Here is a 21,113-nt window from a genome sequence, read left to right on the forward strand (position 1 = left end):
ATTGCATACTGCATCTTGAAATAATATCAATTTTGATCCTGGATAATAAAAGGACACTCCAGACAAAATTGAGAAAGAAGACTTGAGATGAATACAAGGGCACAAAGTCAGACAGCTTTGGGTTTCAGTTTTCAGGAATCTCTGTACGGCACCAGTCTACTCCATTGCTACCTGTTAGCAATCTGGTGATCTTGAGGCACCTTATTTATCTATCGTCTATCTATTATTATAGATGTTTACAATGTAGGAAACTCATTGGTTTCACTTGGCTGGAGTTTTAAAAAAAAGTAAAGTAAACTCGTTGGTAGGGGGTCAGTTTATGCTATATTTCTGACTCAATACTGGCACATCTGGCACATCAGGTCCCATGATATTCTCTTTGGGACATTGGGTGGCCAATGATGATGTTATTCCTGCTCATATGTGCATCATAAGTTACATTGTCACTGGCATTTAACTCCAACAGGCTGAGAATAGAATCAAGCTGTATACAGGAAAGACAAAGTCACTAGGAAATATGGAAAAGGTGTTTTTGGCAAAAGAAACTTTGCATGTCTCTTCTTGCAGAAAATCTGCTAACCTGCTCAGTTTTTGTTAAATCAATTTTATCTCTGTTTTATTAATACTGAGCTACAGACAAACATTAACCTGTTGTGAATCTTGTTCACGCTAGGTACACCTTAAAATAGTAATCTAAACTCCTCGGAGAACACCTTCTACCACCCAATCCAAAAATTCAGGTGATGTTAAATTTGGGCTAAAACTAATGAATTCAAATGTCCAAATTTGAATTTCAGTGTTTTGGATTGTTTAAAAGGATTACAAATGAAAGGATGGTACAATTTCTGTTTCTGCCTTATATTTGCTTCTACTGTTTTCTTGGCACCCAGATGATGACTTTATGGACCACTAGACCCACCTTTAAATTTACTTCCTGGGTTTTAATTTTTTCAGAAAGTGTCTCAGGTTGAGTTTTTTGTCTCTATCATGCAAGGCTGCCAGGATATTTCCAAACCATTCTGCAAATGTTTGCATTATTTGTTGTTCTGTAGTACATACTTTGTGGTTCAGATTTCCATAGACTTCAATGAGACTATAGGTTTGGACATTTTAAAAAAGTTTGGCAATACCAAAACAGTTGTAAACATTCAGAAGTTCCCTTTTCTCTACCTCCAACCACTATACCAGTATTTCTTGATCTTTTTAGGGTGGGGGAATCCCTTGAAGTATCTTTCAGGTCCTCAGGGTACTCCTTTTACAATTATTATATACACAGATCACGGTATATTAGTGTAGTGATCAGTAGGAAGAATGTCTTTTAAATTTCTGGCCATTGGGAAGAATGTCACCCTTACACTTTAAAAGATCTGGTATCGCTTAGTCTGAGAGTCACAAACTTTTAAACTAGCAAACCATTACCAAGTCTGTGTAGGGACTTTTTGGGGGTCAGTGTTTTCAGGGGTGACAATGCTGATAATCCTCTTCCCCGAACTATAACCCAGGGACCTCTAATGCAGGACAGAGTGAGAACGCTGCAATGATTTCTCTGAATTTGCTATCAGTGTTTTCATTCTGCTGGACAAAGGACCCCTCACTAGCAGGATCATTGGGTATTTATTATACAAGAAAAATAAAAATAATTCATGCAATGAGGAATTTACGCTTTGCTTTGTATTATAGTCATGTTTACAATGATTTACCTTTTACCTATATTTCTAATTTAGGAAATGGAATGGGAGAATGTGTTCCTGCAATTTTCTTATTCCCATAATCCTCTCTGTTATACCTAAAATGTCACGTATGTTGACAGCGGATGTGTTTGCTTTTTCTATTTCACTGTGGTAATGAGAGAGGAGGCAGAGAGAAATCTGTTATCAGCAGCAACCTCAACAAATTTATTTTCGTAGCTGCTCATTAGACCAGTAATAAGAAAGACATTTGACTTTTTCTTGTGTACAGATTGGCTTCAGCTAATATTTATTTTGGGATGTCTTAATAGGAGACCTGAGATCACCCCACAGCATTTCATTGGGACTGAGGTCAGGACTTTTACTTGTATTACCAGGAATTCTCCTTTAAGTTCTGTTTTAGATTTGTCTGTGTTTGTGCTGTAGTCCTAAGGTTGTCGCTAGAGAAATGTGAATATTAGATCGTAAAGTGGAGCACAACATGCCAGGAGTCATATTTTGCATATCTTTCTCTTGTCTCTATAACTCTTGATCTAGAAATTCAGGTCAGATCAGCCCCATATATTTTGCCGCTGTTTCCTGACACTCTTAATCACATCCTGCAGACACAGAGCGGATAACGGGGGCCCCGCTGGAAAGAGGTGACCTTAATTGAATTTCAGTCACCTTAATCTTCTAGCAAGGAAAAAAAAAGTTTCCTTAAATGGCTGTGAGGGGCCTTGTGGGAAAGAAGAGTCTCAGATCATAGACAAAGGATGGCATAGTTTTATGGCAGTACAAAAGTGGAAGAAGAAACTTTGTGTCTGTTAGAGGGGTATCTCACCTATTGTCTTGGCAGGTGACAGCTGATGATTCATTGTAATCCATTCCATTCTTTGCTTGGCTTTATCTTCCAGCTGCTGCATGAAACCAGGATAAGTTTATTTTCTATGAAAATAGTGGAAGAAGAAAAGATACTCTGCAGTGGTAAATGACTCTGCAACATCTTTAACTAACTCCCCTCTCTAAAAATGCTCTACCCTGCTGGAGGACTCTGCTCCTTTCTCTATAACTATCATCTTTTGGGATACTCTGCCCTGCTGAAGGACTCTGCTCCTTCCTCTGTAATGCTCCTCTTCTAAAATACTGCTGCACTAACTTTATGTAATTCCCCAATTTTATACCAATCACATGCAATGTGAATACCCGAACACATGTATGGAACTTTAAAGACACTAGAAGTTTCCTTGAACCTGATTGGTTGGTTGACGTCAGTGGGGCCTCATCTGAATTAGGAATGGATAATTCACTTTGCTATGTGAACAGACTAAAATCAACTCACCCTAGACTTCCATAATAGTGGATTTATAGATATTAAAACATCTCAAGTGTTAAAATTAGTATTTATTTTCCAAGAGTAAATAAATTGGAGTTGTATAAGGGATGACAATGATGAGAAAAAAGGTAATCTAATTTTTGCATGAGCGCTGCAGAGAGAGGACTCAGCAAGTTTTCAGAATATATTATTGGCGGGCCATAGTACAGGACAGAAATAATGCGCCATTACTCAAAATTACACTTTGAATTTTGATCTTGGATACTTGTGTGATGCTTCATAACACCAGATGACAGGCTGATGGTTATTACAGCTCTCACATTGGAAATTGAATTTTAGTTCTTTAGCATCCTGCACCGGGGTGCTGACGCTTTGTGAAGCACAATGCTGTGACAGCGAAGAAATTAGTGCAACTTACACCCTGCTTGTCAGCAAAGCTTGACGTCTGATGGATGTGAGATGTAGTGGGTCATAATGTGCAAGGGGGCGTACTGCTAAATTCTCTCCTCTTCATAATTTATTGAAAGTCATTATAAGATATACAATACACATCCTAATAATATTAATATTATATTATTATTAATAATAAGCTTTATTTATATAGAGCCAGCATAATATGTACTGATATACATTAATTAGGGGTTGTAAATGACAGACAAATACAAACACTGACAAAGGAGGTGGGTAGTGTAGCACACAATAGGTGGGGGGATATGGAAAGGTGGCTGAGAAATGAGGGTTTATAAGACAGAAGAAGACGGGTAGGTGAGGTTGAAGTGTTGGGTTTTAGGGCCCTTTTTATTTGAGCAGAAAGTTAAAGCAAGCAGTAGAGCAATAGAACAAGGAAAACCATTCCAGAGATTTTGGGACAACCCTAGAAAAGTCTTGGAGCCGTGCATGTGATGAGGTTATGAGTGAGGTAGTCATTGGTAGGTCATTGGAGGAGCAAAAGAGTTAGTGGGACAAGAGCTGTGGAGAAATTTGGAGAGATTGAGTTGTGTCATTAGGAGTTATCCCCCTGCCATCTCTCTGTATCCGACTTTTTACCACGGGGAACCCCTGAGACATCTTTCCGGTCATATGGAACCCCTGTTATAATTACTGTATCCACAGCCCACATTATGTTATCATACTGGTTAGTAGGAAAAAAAAACTCTTACACTTCTGGTCATTGGGAAGAATGTCAACCTTCACAGAAGAGCAAAAAGATTATTGTAGTTGATTAAACTGACCTGGAAGACACAAATTGCTCATGATGATGAACTACTGGAATAACTCTGGTTAGCAAACACTGCTCTATACTATAATTCCCTTCTCAATCTCCTTCCTTTGCCCTCCTGTGCAGCTATTCACTTAAATCTATAATAGCTATTATGTGTTGCTTAACAACATTAATTTTAAAACCTTCAGTTTCAATTGAAAAGTTTGGTGCCAGTTCATGCTTGTGTCAGGTGCTGCTTTGCTGCAGTGCCATTTATTCTGACAGGCACCTTAACACACCTTGTAAGCCAACCTCTGGTGCAGTACAGAAACTTGGTGAGTTTTGGGGTCTTTCAAGCTTATTGCCACCCCAATGCACCTTGCAAGTTGACCTATGCTGAGTCACACATGAATGAATTCCTAATAGTTCACAACTTTTTTATAATTAAAAAGCCACCCTTAGGCTCTAGCCCAGCAATTTTAGGTCTCAGATAACCAAATATCAGCCTGCTGCAGACAGAAGTTATTTCCTTATTTTTCCTATATCTATTGATTGGACTGCAACATTGTAATTTTTTTGCAAATCAGGTCAATCAAGGTGAGAAGCTGAATCAGGGGGCTAATATGTTTCAGACATTATTAAACATAATCAACATTTCTGATATTTCCGACATTTCAGTCCAGGAAAAAGATGATGACCCTGAATGATACCAGAACAAAGAAGGCTTTCTTCTTCCATAGTGAAAAGCAGATGAAATCATTGTTAGGGTGATACTGTGATCTCTGGGAGAAAGGTAACAAATACATAGAAGTGTTATATGTTTGCACCCTTCAGCATAATAGAAAAAAGTCTGTTGCTGGGTCCACATTGTTACTGCTGGGGAAATTTTAGAAATTGTGTAATCTTTTGTTAGAGCTCTGACTCTGTAAATGAAAGTTGAATGAAGTCAGAAACTCCTTACATTGCTGTATGTTTGTATCCTACATTAAAATGATTTAAGAAACCACATGCAGAATGAAAATGATGTTCCATTAAACAAATCAGATAGTCACAGACTCATCAGAAACATGTCAATTTGTGAACTGCTGCATGTTTGAGCAATCTTCACAAATTGTCTTTAAACCTGCCCAGGAAATGGCCCTTGTCCAAATGTTTCCCTTATCAGCTTTCACTTACAACCAATTTGCAGAGATTGTTTCTGGAACGAGCTGTGTGCAATCATGGCAGCAAGATTGGAAAGAGCCTGAAACACTTTAAACGTTAAGTGACCCGTATAAAAGGAGACAAAATTTATTCTTGATTTCATTCTAATGCCACAGAGGCCTGAAGGTTTGTACAATGTATCAGCTACATTCATGTTAAAACATTTCATACAAAATGTGCTGCTTCTGATTGTATCAAACCCTTGAATATTGAAAGAATAAACCTCAAACTGATATTTATTTCTAATAGCAGTCAGGTTGATGTGTGAATCCAATCAGTATCTGGAAACAAGATGGTGGACAAAATATCTGCTTCATGGAGCAAATGTTTATCACACTTGAATAGATCACATTACATAAAACCTATATTGTAAATTGCCATATGAAACTTCTTCTGGTGGGCCATTTCATGTTTTATCCAACTTATTTTTCGTACCTATCCATAACATTTCTGCACGGATCTTCTTCATACTTTCATAATGGACACTAAAGATGTAAATGGTATTAAGGGCTACAAACCAAACTCCAAATGTCCAAATGATTGATGTGTCCCCAATAAAGGGTCCTATAACTTATCAAGGCATTGACACAACTGTGTATTGCCAATCATGTGGTAAAAAATATGGGGAAGGCCTTTTTCTGTTTGAGTACTCCCGTGTAAAAGCCAGCTCCATAAATCAATGGCGTTACCAGTTTAGAGGAACTTGAGTGTCCAGCATAGATTCCTAACCTCAACTGTATTGAAGACCTCTGGGATGGCAATTGTAAGACAGATTCTCTTATCTATCATGGGGATCTGAACACACAAATTGGCAGAAATGTGCATTTACGTCCTACAAAATATTGTAGAAAGCCCCCCAGAAGAGTTAAGGTTAAGTGTTATAACTAGGAGGCAACATCATATTAATGTCCATTGGGGGAGGGGGAAGATTCATATTAATGCCTATTGGAGGAGGCTCCATATTAATGTGCTCTAGGAGAACGGTGATAGTCCATAGCTTTGGAATGCCTAACAAGCTATAGGTGTACTGGTTAGACATTCACAAACTTTTGTCCATATTATGTAGTTTACAGTGAGCCAGTGATTTCAGCATTGGGAAGTGTTGCCATGAGGCTAGGATGACTTCTTTTTACCACATCCATGGGCAGCAGTTAAGTTGTCCTTCATTATTGGAGCAAGTTTTTGATTCCCAATGAAGACTCAGAGTTGGTTTGTTTCCATCCCATTATTACAAGCCTGATCTCATCCTCACTTCTTCAGTTATAATTAGGTGCTGAATTAATTAGCATTGTTTGTGTTCCCTCCAAAGTGCTGTTAGGGAAACAAAGCTTGTAGGTGAATCTGGCTTACAGTGCACCATGGGAGCTGAAATATCCCCATGGAGCAAATTATAATTTGTGCTAATTACACAAATGAAAGTGAAAAAAAGGATCCAGGGCAGCTTATTTAATAAGGAGTCATAGTGATGGGTAAGATGCAGTCACATGTAGCAACCAATCAGAATTAAAAGAAATTGAAATGGATGGCATGGAATACTACTGCCTGTCCATCATCAGTTCTAATTACAATGTGGGTGAGCGAAGGTACGTATACGCTGTAGGGGGGAGTTTTGCTTTTGGGTCTGGATTCATTTTTACCAAGTTTTGTGCCATCATTATCACGTGTGCAGTCCCAGTGCTCCAATATGAAATTCTGCAGCTTCACATAGTTTTCTACATGCAAGAATAAGTTACCTGCAAATCATAAACCACCAATAGCATGAGATGCTTATATTTTAAATTAAGACTGTGTGCAGGTAGCTAGAAACATGAACTTTATGAGAATGTTATAAATTTGTTGCAGTTGCAAATTGAAAATATAAGGTTTATAAAATTAAATTACAAATATGGAAAACGTATTTTATTAATAATGTTTCTCTTTGTATTCAGGTGGAAACCCGTACACATGGTGGATCGGAAGAGGGAATGAAAGACACACTTACTGGGGAGGGTCCCTGCCTGGACAATGCGCCTGCGGCCTGGAGGAAAGCTGCATTGATATGAGACATTACTGCAACTGTGATGCTGACAGACAAGACTGGTATGAGAAAATAGTAATCCTATTATTAAAGCAAAAATAAAAATAATATATTTATAAACCATCTCATTATCTTACGATAAACCCAGGGGAATTTTTATGTTTTCACTATATAGATAGAATATAACTATAGAACTGTTTCTGGTGATAATTCCATATGCCATTCTGTTCTATCAGTGTTAGTGGGAAGTGATGAAGTTGTTGATACCATTCTAGGGAAGTCATGGCATGTAAAAGGGCAGTTCTATCGACACCCTAACCCTCCTTTTCTGATCTTTTAGCAGCCACTGGCTACATATTTCACTAATTGTAGCTGTCAATCAAATGAGGGCAGGACTGAGAGGAGCCATAATATTCTTTATAGTGATGGTCTCTGCAGAAAGAGCAAATTGACATACTTAGAGGGAGGTATAGAAAACCTATGACCTCTGTGAGCTGTACAGAAAGCAGAGAAGAAAGCTAGAAGTCATAGATATTGTTGGTTAAATTTTCCTTTGCTTGGTTCAAAACATTAACCCAAATGTTCCGGGTTGATTTGGTAGCAAATTTGAATACTATTGAAGTCAACAACAAGCATAACATACAGTTCAGCCAATCCAACTATGCGATGATGAGAAGCACAGCGTACAACATACTCGTCATTGCTCTAGTCAACCAATCCAATTGCCAAATATTGATGATGTTCAGCTTTATTTGTTTCAGGCCAAATGACCGATATTTTGGTTCAATTTGATACTGGTTGATGTAAACACCAGGTCTAGAAGGTCTGTTAGGAAAAGGTCTGGCCACATTTTTGCATGCACTATTTGTAACTTGCAATTTCAGACCATTTGCATTAAAAAAATAAAAAAGAAATACCTTTAGAAACATTTGTAAATACTGGAATGCTGAAGTTTTAAAAGATTCTGTCACTATGATCCCCACCTTACCCTCAACAGATATATTCTGACATATGCCATGCACCATCTTTGCTCCATCCAAGCCAATGTTAATACCGAGCCCTTCTGTACTATGTGACTTTCTACGGTCAAACAGAGTGGTCAATTCCGAGGCCTGAACTGTCTTTTGAGTAAATAATGTTATCAACTCAGTTGGAATGACCTCCCACGTTGAGTCTTTTTGGGGTTAAGTTAACATTCTCAACACAATAAATGGACTTTAAAGCCAACTTCCAACACATCCCACATTTTTATAAATAAAAATATAATTTATTCCAACATTAAAGTCTGGGATTGTAACAGTTTGTGATTTTATAAAAAATCAGTAAATCCTATACAGAGCCATTTCTTCATGCATAGTAGAACAGATTTATATTTTCTTTCAGGTATAGTTTTATATCATCTACACATATAATTAAAGATATTTTCCAGGTTGCCTGTAGACATCAGCACTACCAGTCTGGCCCCATGTTAGGGTTCACCATCACAAAGGTTAAATAGTCTCATCATTCTTGAAGAAGCAGATTCTGTAAAACGTGTTATATACTAATTGAGACTGGATTTGTATTCTATATATAATATATAAAGTGTATTCCTCTTAAAATATATGAGATGTGATCAAGTGCGAAGTGCCTTTAAAGGTAATTTATTTTGTGTGATGGATTGGATGTGTTACCAGATGCTTTATCCGTCCCTTCCTAAATAAAAAGCATTTTATTGACTTAACATTCTAATGGAATAGCTGGGGACTCTGTGAAAGTTGTGTATAGGTGTATTGGAAGAGTGAGCTGATATAATTCTGGAATTACACAGTGACTCTTTATTTTTGGATGTATCTTTAAGCCCAGTGAATCTTTGCACATGAATTTCCACGAATGCAGTATGAAGCATATTTTTTCCCTAGTTATTGCCTCTTTCCTGAATATTGTAGCAGAAAAGCTAATAACCTAATACTAAAATATTAATTAATTGTGGAGCATAGCTTGGAATTAAGCAGCGTAAATCAATGCAGCCCATCAATATTTATAACTGATTAATACCGCCAGGCTCAGGTGTGCTGGAATAGCAGTGAGAGAGAGATACAAAACAGATGCGTTATTGTACATGCCGCTATAAATATAGAGCTGTCAGCAGTGGGACTTTTATTATAGAGCAAAGGCCTGCGGCGTTGGTGCTTATGTGATTATATGAACTATATCCACATTCCTATTATACACAAAACCTTAACAACCAGGATCAGAAGAACGACCAATAATGGTGATGACCCTGCAATAAAATAAACATACCTGCCTGATCACAATTTTTTTAAATTCACTCACGTGTCCCTATTCCATCACGGCACCTCGTCTTCTTTTCCGGCATACATGATCTGTAGGCATCGTAATTGGCCGATTTGGGATGACCTGACTCTTATGCACATGCGAGGGAGTTCGTTCAGTCCCTGTAGTGCCCACATATTTTTAAAGATAAGTAAAAGATAGTAAATAGCCAGGTAAGTAATACCTGCAATAAAGACCTGCCTGGTTGCAAATTTTAACATTTGTTGTTAAATACCATTTCGTCAAGGTAAATTCACTCTTCCATCCCTTCCCTTCCCTTTCCTTCCATTCCCTTTCTTTCCTGTAACAGTTTTGTTGCCCTAATAAAAGGACACATATAATGATATATAATAAAATATATAATAAACACTATTTCTTATCTTGTCCAAGATTAAAATTCAACAAACTACTTCCGTACACTGCAATTTACAACCACAAATTGAATAAATCTCATGAAAATTCACTAAAAATATCACTGGATTGGGTTCTGTAAGAGTAAACAGTGTAGCGGCATATGTGTGGCGACAGTTGCCCAGTTGTAAATTCATTTGCCTTTCTTTCTTTTCTATTTAGTTTCCTACTCTTTTTTTTCCTTTTTTTCTTTTTTTCCTTTCTTTTCTTTTTTCTTTACTTCCTTTGTTCATCGTTATTTTTTAAGTTACTCCTTCTGTACTCTGCAACTTCCAACCTCAAACTGAGTAAATCTCATGGGAATTCACCAAAATTATTACCTGAATGGGTTCTGTAAGATGAAACAATGTAGCAGATACAGTGAAATCAAGGCACTAAGATCTGATAATGCAGCGCTTTGCAGGTTTTGTTCACATCTGTGAGAATTATTGCCCAGTCAGTGTTGAATGTCATACTATTTATTACAGTATTATGTATTTTGTTTTTTAACAAAGCCATGGAACTGGGGGGTGTAATCACTTTTCTATTCATTTATTTTTCCAGGATGAATGACACAGGGTTCCTAACTTTTAAAGAACACTTGCCAGTCTCTCAGATTGTGATCAGTGACACAAACAGATCAGGTTCAGAGGTAGCATGGAAAATTGGACCTTTGCGTTGTTATGGAGACAGTGAGTAAATCTCTTTTTTTTTAATCAACTTGTTTGCTGGAATTTACTTTTTTAATTATAGATTTACCAAAAACAGTTGGTGAATCTACCCTGGAATGGAGCAATGGTATAAAAAAAATTAACAATTGTTATAGCACGATGGTTTAGAGATTTGATCTCTGGCCTTTGCAGCACTAGGTCACAGGTTTGAATATCAGCCAGAACTATCTGCATGGAGTTGGCAGGTTCTCTCCATGTTTTTGTGGGATTCCTCTGGGTACTCTGGTTTTCTCCCACATTCAAAAACATGCAATTAGGTTAATTGGATCCCCCCCATAATTGACTTTAGACTGTGGTAATGACATATGACTATGGTAGGAACATTAGATTGTGAGCTCCTCTGAGGCTCAGCTAGTGACATGACTATGAAGCGCTGCATAATATGTGGGCGCTATATAAATACTGGAAAATAATAAAAAAAAAAAAAAAAAGAAATTGCAGATCCAAAACCTCTGTTTATAAGCATTGTGAAGTTAGGGGGATTAGCAGATGATGTGGAGTCTTTTTAAAGTTTTTTAGATTATTGAGGGAGAAACTTAATTTAAACAGCTTCACTTCAGCATAAACATAACACAAAAACAGGTAAGTCCAGGGGGTGAAAAAAAGCATACCTCAGCAAAATAAAGTCCTGCCGTGCAAGTGGCTACCCCAAGATTGGACTTGGTACTTACAAGTATAAAGTGTTGCAGTTTCAATAGTCTTTAATCCCAAAAACAGCATAGAGCTGCCCAGTACTGCTCCCTTCAGCTTTGCTGTCTACACTTAGACTGAGGCTCAGACTGCCCCAACTACTCCCTGATATACCTGTCAGGTGAGTTGGAAATCCTGGTCTGTACTGCAATGGGATATGAAGACCCAGCCAGATCCCTCCCTACTATTCAAGAGTCTGGGCCCTGTAACAACTTAATAAAAATGGTCATCGCAGGTCACCTAACCAAATATCTGGACTTTTTTTGCAGTACAAAACCTTTTTTTAGAGGGACGATTGCCTAAAGAAGGGAGTTTTATATCCACATCCAGAACCCAGCCCTGGTGCCTTGTACAGCATGTATTCTTTCATTTTATATATGCACAAACATTTTTTTACATTTAAACACAAACGTAAAAAGTAACAACTGCTGTCAGTTTATCTTGCTAAGTAGAAGAAGCATGTGAGGCACTGAATCTCGAAAAGTAGTAAGTCTTGGTCATATCTTTTCAGGCATTTTTGGGCAGTTTTCAGGAAATTATTCTCCTTTAGCTGCTCTCCCAGGGTAAAGGCCAAAGGTTGGCTCTTTTCTCGAGTAGGGACTTTTGGATACAAGGAGGAAAGGGGCAGAAGCAGAATGCATAAAGTGAAAAAATCTAAGCGTTCTCCTTCATCAGGACTCCAGTCACCTACAAAATATCCCAACTGAAACATCTTTGGAAGCTTCTTCATGCAGCCTGTCCAGATCTCAATCACCAAAGAGCATACATTCTTCAATTCCAGGCAAGGGCTATTCTATCCCAGATCCAGGACCTCTTGTCTATACATAAAAACTATGCAAGATAGAGACTTATAGGCTTCTCTGGTTACATTTTTTGTATTTTGTCAATGACTTTGTAAGGGGCAAAGAAAAGTAGAACAACCCAAAAACTGGCATCTTTAGATTATGACCACTCACATATCATATACAAAAGTACCCTAACTCGAAAAAAAAAATGTCTTGTAACACGGAATGTATATAATTGTATTTTAATTAGTTTCTTAACATTTTTAAAAATACAAGAACATATGTTTATGTGTTGTTTTTTGTAGGAAACTTTTGGAATTCTGCAACTTTTAGCCCTATCGTGTCCTATCTTTACTTTCCCATTTTCCACTCTGACTTCAGCACCGACATTGCCTTCTTCTTCAAAACCAGCAGCTCCTCTGGGGTCTTCCTGGAAAGCCTGGGGGTGAAAGACTTCATAAGAGCTGAGTTAGTCTGTAAGTTTCTAAAACCTTTATATTTTTTATATGTTATTAGCTCATTCAACCCAATTAATGAACCCAAAAGATTAATACACTAAGTGCTAATTGCTGGTATAGCTACCAGGTATATTGGATCCATGCTGACCACTAAAATTAAGTCATTAAAATTATTAATTAGTCTGTACTTACAACAAGCAGTTGTCTAAATCAGTTTTTTCTTAACTGGGTTTCTGTGGAATTTACGTTTTTCTCTAAGAGATGCTGGAGGTTGCTTGAGCAATTGAGCAATTTGTGTCTCTCAGGTCAGTTTAAGTGCCATCAATGATCTTTTCGGCTATCCGTAAGAGTGACATACTTTCCAATGCTCAGCAATATAAGAGCCATTCTTCCAATTAAGCACCATACAAGGTCAAGAAATATTGGTCTATAAAGCAAACTGACTTCAGCCACGTCCCTCATCTTTCCGTTAATGTTGGTAGGCTGACCAACTGCAAGCCATGGTTGGCAGGTGGAAAAATTTCCCCATGGAATTTAAACAAAAAATGTTGCTACTTACAAAAGTACAGTTTTTTTCCCTCCCCAAAACACCCCAAAATTCTAGGGTACCCCTAAGGACCACTTACTTAGTATGTTTGGATACAGAGTTCTGGCCTTTGTGGTCTAGTGGCAATCCAGTCCATGCTGGAACGTATTAACACATACATGCTGATAATGCTACATTTGGCATAGGCATCTAGGCATCAATAACCTTAAAGGGTAAAAAGGGTTGAAACCCAACGTAAGTCACAATAAAGAAAGACAAATTTGTCATACATCATGCTGATTGGTGTAAATTATGAGTATTCAATTTGGAAAAAAAACACTGGTATTTTCTTCACCTAGTGGCTTGTATCTACACTTTGCATTCACTTATTTACCTGATTGCTATTAATTTGCATTGTTTAATTTTGTGTTTGGTTTGGCATAAGTAGGCAGATTGAAGGCTTTATTACATTTTCACATTACATTTACTGTTTCTCTTGCTCCAACAGTACTTGATTAATTCATGTGGAACTATACTTTAATCTTTTATAACCATTTGCAGAGTTTCAGTAAGTGCTGTCTGCCAAAGTATCATTGTTAGCATCCATTTCATTCTATTTGATGGATGCATTCTGCATCTGAACCTGAGCTGCAGCCTAATATGAGAACCAAGAAGTTGCTGCATTCATTTAGTGAATCCTGTCTCTCTGGATTTTCATTGCACCTGACTCTTTACATCCATTGAGGGCCCTTCTTCCTCTAGGACATCACGCCTCTAGAGGACTCTATGACAAAAGTCCCTCCAGGCTACAGAACCCCATCTGCACAGTTTACATAAAACAGCACTTCGCTAATGACAAGCACAAAGTTACACCCATAACTTCTCTGACTTTGTATTATTCATGTTCCACTTTGTGCTGAGTTTCCTTCTATCTCCAGTTGCAATCAGCAATTATAGCTCTCATTTATGGCTGTTTATTTTATTTAACATCTTATGTCCAGGAAAATAAAAAAGAAACAATTACATTGGACTTTGATGCGCAATTATCATTATATCAAACCTCATTATGAAGCGATTAGTTTCTCAGAATGTAATATTTGTTTAATGAGTTGAAGGGCCCACTGGCAGCTTTTATGAGTTGGAGACATTTGAAAAAATATATTTGGCTTGTTTAGGGGATCAGAAAAAGTTCAGCAGCTTTACCTGATATACAAACTGTAACCAAATAAGTTTTCTTAAAGTGATTCAGTCATCGGGATTAGATTTGCTGCAAATCCTTAAATAATTATATTTTCTGGACTGTGCCTGGCTTTATTAATTGTGGGTCACCAAACTTAAACAAGCATGCTCATACATGTTAGAATTCTTTATCTCTAAATATTTTTAGGTCTGATACTCAGAAAACATTAAAGTCAAAGCATCAGTATGTATGCCAATTGAGCAGTCAGTAATAGCAGTCCCCATACCAATCTCATGGCTTTTAAAGGAGAATCAAATGCAAATACAATGGGAAAATCCACGACAGGCAAGTGAGGTTGTTTAGGATTTTGGCTCCTTATAACTGCGGTGGGTGGTCCCTGGCTTTTGGATACTCACTGGAATAGTAAAATAATTTGCAACAAAAAAAACAATAATACATCAAAAATAATGCATACTAACATGTCCCAATGACTGTTCATAGAATCTCTCTACCTTTGGTATGTCCATAAGAGGGTGAATCTGGTGACTTAACTCTGATCATTCGTAGGTTTTGTCAAACAAAAGCAAAAGAAGCCTGCACTGGCATGGCAGACATGCACCAATGCTAAAATTAAAAAAAAAAAATTAAAAAAAAGCCTCTTATGCAAAATGCCTCTTATGCAGAATTATCAGGCTAAGCGTACACAGTCTCTGGGCATTTCATGTACAGTTTCCAAGACTTGCAAACTTGCCAGCTTCAAAATGAACGAGCGTTCAGGTGCCTTTTGTGGATGGTTGTCAAGTGGTCATCAACCTCCCTTAGTTATCCCTATTCAATATTTATATGGTACATATTGGTGAAACATTGCTTGCAGATTCCACTTGGAAACCACCCTAACTTGCTGTTTGAAACCTGTAACCTCGGCACCCCTAGCGCTTTATGTTAATTTTTCCTACCAACGCACACTAAAAAATGGCTGCTGTGAAAAACCCCAGTGTTTCTGAACCAGGATACCTCCAGAGGTTGTTAGGGGTTCCTTGAATAATTAGAAATGTGTGCCACTGACTACCATGCTAATGTAGTGAGAGCTGTGGATTTAGTAATTTTTAAGGGGTTCCCTGAAGACCTGAAAGTTATTTCAAGGGTTCCCCCATTATAAAAAGGACAAAAAACACTGGGTTACCCATTCCTTTAATTTTGTGACAAGACTTTGCATTACATTGTAGATCATTCCTTATTTTTTTGTCAAACTTGTTAGCCACAAATTTGTGTTTTCCTAACTTTGTGAATTTCAGGGATTCACTGTACAACCTAAGTCAAATCTCATTTTTAGTGCCAAGGTTTTTTTACACAACCAGGATGAAAAATAATCCATTTTAACCCGGATATATGGCCCTCATTGTAATATGTAATCCATTTACTAGCAAATAGCAAATGAGTTTGAAAAATATATTCCAGGTTTGCTGGATCACCCAGCTTCACAGATGAAAGTGTATCCTCTCTAGCCTTGGAGAGCGTTATTAAATCAGGCCTTTTTTTATACCTACCCTCCACCTTCTCCAACTTTAACCCCTTTCTTTACTTGCTCCCCTAGCACCTAATCATGTTGCCTTTCGCCTACTTGTTACTTTACTGTCAGAAAGGAACAGATATCCAGATATCCATATTAGCTCAAATTCACTTTGTTCTTTGCTGGCAAAAGCAGAATTCCAAGATGGAAAGTCAGTCAGCAGAAATCATTGGTGAAATCCTTTTCTTTGTCTTTCATTTTACGTTTACACTTGAAATTCTTTATTTAAAAAAAACAAGCATAGAAGACAATACAATTTTGAAATAAAAATTATACAACAATATTGTGGGAATTACAAAGCAGATAATGGGACAAACAAGTGAAATGCATCAAACAAAGACAGGGAAGAATAAGAGAAAAAGGAGGGAAGGGGGAAGGTGTGATCTTTTAACTCCATATGGGGCTATTATGACAAATTCTTGTAACCACAGTTAGTCCTCACCTTACAATTTACCTGTCTACTGACTGCCAGCACTTACAACCTGGTCCTCCGACGATACACTGTACAAAACTGTTCAGTGAACACCCATGTGGAGTCTCCTCTTCGGTCTTCTAGGCTCAGTCTGTCTTCCTCCTTGAGCAATCACTTGTCTGCAGACTGTCAGTGAGCTTGTCACTGAGCATCTGTAGTATCAGACAGGTTCTTCCTGCAGTATGCAAGGGAATTTTTAAGTATTTCTATAATTATTATTAGGTGATTTTCTGCTAAAAGGAATATTTGCTGCAAGAGCCATAAAATAAATTTTACGGTCCCTTTTCAAAATCTGCTTTTAGTTATAAACACTCATTATTGATTGAGAGAATTATCCTATTAGTCAGGTAAGGAGGTATTTTTAATATTTATTTTTCCTAATAATGTCCTGTCTAAAAAATGCATAGGATCTGCCATTGTTTTATAATATCAGTTTTTTTTTGTATTAATATTGTAATGTTGAGATTTCTCTCATTTCCTATGGCAACACCAAAAAAAGAAATGAGCAAAAACAAGTAAAAACAACCTTTTCCTAATGTGTAACACTGAGAACAAATTTGTTTTGAGATTTGTTTAGGCATGTTAAAAAACATTTCAGGGAAAATCCAAGTGCAATATTCATTAATCCATTGTCATCAAAATGTCACCTTGCTAAAGTAAGATTTTGCATTTGGTGTTATCTTCCAAGCTGTTATCAGCCAAGCTGTCCAGTGTCACTTGTGCTTAGGATTCAGGACTAAGGACAGCTCACAGGTTTACATTAGGTCTGATTTATTTAAGCTCTCCAAGACTGGAGAGGATTGACTATTATGGATGAACCTGGGTTTTCCAGCAAACCTGAAATAGACACAGATATGATTTTTTTAAAGTTCATTACAGGTTGGCTGGATCACCCATGTTCATCAATGATAGTCTATCCTGTCCAGTCTTGGAGAGCTTTAATAAATCAGGGCCAATAGGAGAAATGCTCCTGACAGTGGTGGTTAATGTAGCATCCCATACCTTGGGGGAAAATGGGAGGAATGCTCATGACATAAGAAGTCAATGTAGTGTCCCCATTCATTGGAGACAATGCTAAGAGTGCCTTTGACAATGGTGGCCAGTGTAGCGCCCCCATAGATTGGGGGACAGTGAAAGAAATGCTTTTGGCAAAGGGAATCCCATGTATTCTTTGGGAGTAATGCTAAAACATTTTTTTTTCCTTAAATTTCTTGAATGATACTATTTGAGTATTAATAAACCGATTTTGCGTGGGTAATAAATTCAGCACAAAGTTTGTCAATCATGGGGCCTGATTCATTAAGGCTCTCCAAGCTGGAGAGAATACACTTTCACCAGTGAGGCTGGGTTATCCAACAAACCTGGAATGGATTTCTTCAATGTCATTTGCTATTTGCTAGCAAATGCTTTGAGACCTGGACCAGATCCATCCCAGGTTTGTTGGATCACCCATCTTCACTGGTGAAAGTGTATTCTCTCCAGCCTTGGAGAGCTTTAATAAATCAGGGCCATTGTCTTTACCAGAGCCATATCAATTTTCCACGTATAATGACTAAACAAAAGAGTCTCTATGGAGAGTGCAGTTTATTGAGAAGCAGTTTGTAATTTCTGCTATTCAGCAGGCAGAAAATGTTTCTTAGTGAAAGACAAAAACACCCCAGAGAAGGAGAATAAGTGATTGGCTCATTTGCAATCATTTTTCTAAACTTTGATTGCTCTTTTAAAAGATCTGAATAATTAAAACTTAGCAAGCTTTTGTACCAAACACCCCCCCCCCCCCCCCGCATGCACACCTCAGTCTTATAGTCTTAAGTAGACAATGGAAAGAATGCCTATGATAATATCAGTCGGTGTAGTGTCCTCATTCATTGGAGATAATAGGAAGATTACCCATGGCAATGTTGGTTAATGCAGTGTCCCTATACCTTTTTTGGCAAGTGGGAAAATTGCCTTTAACAATGGTGGTGTCACACCACGCAGGACCCAGGGAACTGTGCCCACTTCTATGTCACCCACCCCACACTCCTCTGCAGCCAGCAGCTCTACCCAGAAATCCTTTACACTGGTTTCTTCCTTGTCTGAATCACGTGACTCCCTGAGAGCTGCCCCTTTACCCCAGAAGACTAGAATATTCTGCAGATGAACACTATCTGAGCTGCCTCTGCTCCAGCACTCCCTCTGGTGGGGGGTTCAGATACCTGCTGGACACATGATCTCCATTTGACACGTGACCTAACCTATATAGGGTGACTGGCAAAAGTATGCTGCCTGAACCAGGAGTTCATCTAGGCTCTTTTTCCAGGTTGCAGTCTGTATCTTGTGATCTCTACACCTTGGTATACCTACCCCGGCTCTGACCTGACTACTCACGATTGCTGCTTGCCCTGGCCTCAACTCATCTGACTACACTTTTGCAATTCGCTTTGTACTGCACTTTAGTCCAACCCAGTCAGCAGTTATTAGCCCCTGCGTGTATGGGGGCTTCAAACTGACACCACCTCCTAAAGTTCTACACTCTTTGCAGGGTGCACTGGTGAAGTTGGAGGCTGGTGTCATAGATTCTACACCCCGTACAAGTCCCTGCCAAATGGATAGGTGACACAGAGAGTCCACCACCTTGCCAGTGATTACCCATTCATACATGTTTTCCCACCACACACACCCCTTTTAGTCTCAAGAAGGAAAGCAGTAGATTTCTCTCTAATACAGCTCTTTATATTAGAGTGTCCAATATTCAATCCTTCTAAAGAGTCCCATTCTCACTCCTCTTTTCTGTGGCTCTTAAAACAGATCCAAGGGATGTTCAGTTCATCCAAGTTGTAAACTCCCCTCCCACAATAAGCCGATACAACAGAAAACCTCTGTGTTTCATTCTCAGGTGCTCACTCCTGCACGCCTATTCCAATAAAGTAGGAGCCTTCATGGTAATCACCCATTGGGGCAAATTCATCTGTGGCTAGGAATGCACCACTAATGCTCTCTTTTTCCCAATAAAATAGACTTATCACTATCTAGAGCTAAAGAGTTTGTCCCCCCATCAGCCATGCTTGCTTATTCCGGTCACTTTATTTTTTAATTAAATAATTTTGACCTTTTAGCTCTATCTGCAAGGAGACATTATGCTAATAGCAACTGAGAGTGAGAGTGATGGATGTGTGTTTTTCTAACTCTTGAGCTTAATAATTATTGCAGGTTTTATTTAATTGGTGTCATCGGTTACATTAAAATGACATCAACATGGCAGGCTGAACAACAAGACTTTATAAAAAAAAAATAAAAGCAACATTTGAATAATAACCTTTCAAAACTCTGATGAGTATGATGAAAACATAATGAACACAATCTAACAAATAGTATTCAATTGCACTTGAGTTAAAAATGTTCTGGAATGACATAAATAAGAAATCAGGAAAATTTGCAATATAAATTTTTTCGAGAAGTTGATTGCCTTTCATTTGGACCTCAGTTTGGCAGCATAGATAGTGAAGATGCTTGATTTGTGTGCGTGGTGTATAAGGGCACCTTACACAATCATATGTTTGACTGGAGAAGATCTATCTTACCAGAACCTGTGCGATTCAGTATAGTCTATTCTCTTCAGTCTTGGTTAGATTTATATAAAATGAAGCAAGGGTGGGTACATCGTTGTTTAGAGGTAAATCTTCCAACCCCTAAATGATATGTATAAAGCAAAAAAAGGTAAAAGAGAGTAGTAAGGGTTTCTTTTGAAGGAAAAGGTGGTCATGTGAACACATAAAAATACAACAAAACCAATAAAGTGATACAATTGGTAAATTTATAAAAGTCCTGACTCCACAGCTTTTCATGCAGTTAGAAGGCCCTAGTAATGAACTTCCTAAATTGGGGTTCCAAATATAGAGAGGGGTACAAAGCCGAGAGAAGAAATATGCATAGCAGCTAAACTGGATCTCCAGTCCTCACGCATATTGCCAATTAGGCTTCCTCAGGGGATGGGTATACCCAGTAAATACACGGTGAAAATTTGTGTGCATCTTGTCTTTACAGAACCAATGGGTTACATTGGGTTACTTAATACAAAATCTGTTGGTTAAATTAGGATGCCATAACACCAGAGAGGGAACACCAAAATAAAGGATGAAGGAGTTTGTTCTAAGTATAGGAATCACAATCCATCAAAATAGAAAAATCATTTATGTAGACATCAGCAAGATTGTTTGAAGCGATTAAATAAATCAGGGGAAATTGGTCATGATAAGTATTGAAGAACCAATCTGGGACTTGGCTTAGGATATGGAACATTTCTCCCTAGGCAATTCCCTAGGGTACTAAAAATGTGATATAATGGGCTGGTCCTTAGAGGAGATACTTCATTGTTCAGACATCAGAACATGAGCGCACACCCCGTAGTGGCCATTTGGTTGTATATCTTCCTCAGGTCTAAGGCTCAAAGTCCAAATTGTATCTATCTTCTTGAATAATGTGATCTTGGAACTGTAAAACCATGCACAACACCCACCATGTCTTTGGGATACACCTAACTATGCCCACAAAATACTGTGACACCAGGGCACATTTCAAGCAACAGTCAG

At 38.0% G+C, this 21,113-nt stretch overlaps 1 protein-coding gene across 1 annotated transcript in view; it reads left to right on the forward strand.

Annotated features, from left to right (window-relative positions):
- Positions 1-21,113, forward strand: part of LOC140335374 (contactin-associated protein-like 5) — a 212,877-nt gene that overhangs the window by 152,228 nt on the left and 39,536 nt on the right. Inside the window, exons 14-16 of the mRNA XM_072417940.1 lie at positions 7,336-7,486; positions 10,695-10,822; positions 12,642-12,812. Of these exons, the coding sequence (XP_072274041.1) occupies positions 7,336-7,486; positions 10,695-10,822; positions 12,642-12,812 (450 nt within the window). The remainder of the gene's footprint in view (positions 1-7,335; positions 7,487-10,694; positions 10,823-12,641; positions 12,813-21,113) is intronic.

Source organism: Pyxicephalus adspersus, chromosome 7 (genome assembly GCF_032062135.1).
Source record: "Pyxicephalus adspersus chromosome 7, UCB_Pads_2.0, whole genome shotgun sequence".
NCBI lineage: Eukaryota > Metazoa > Chordata > Amphibia > Anura > Pyxicephalidae > Pyxicephalus > Pyxicephalus adspersus.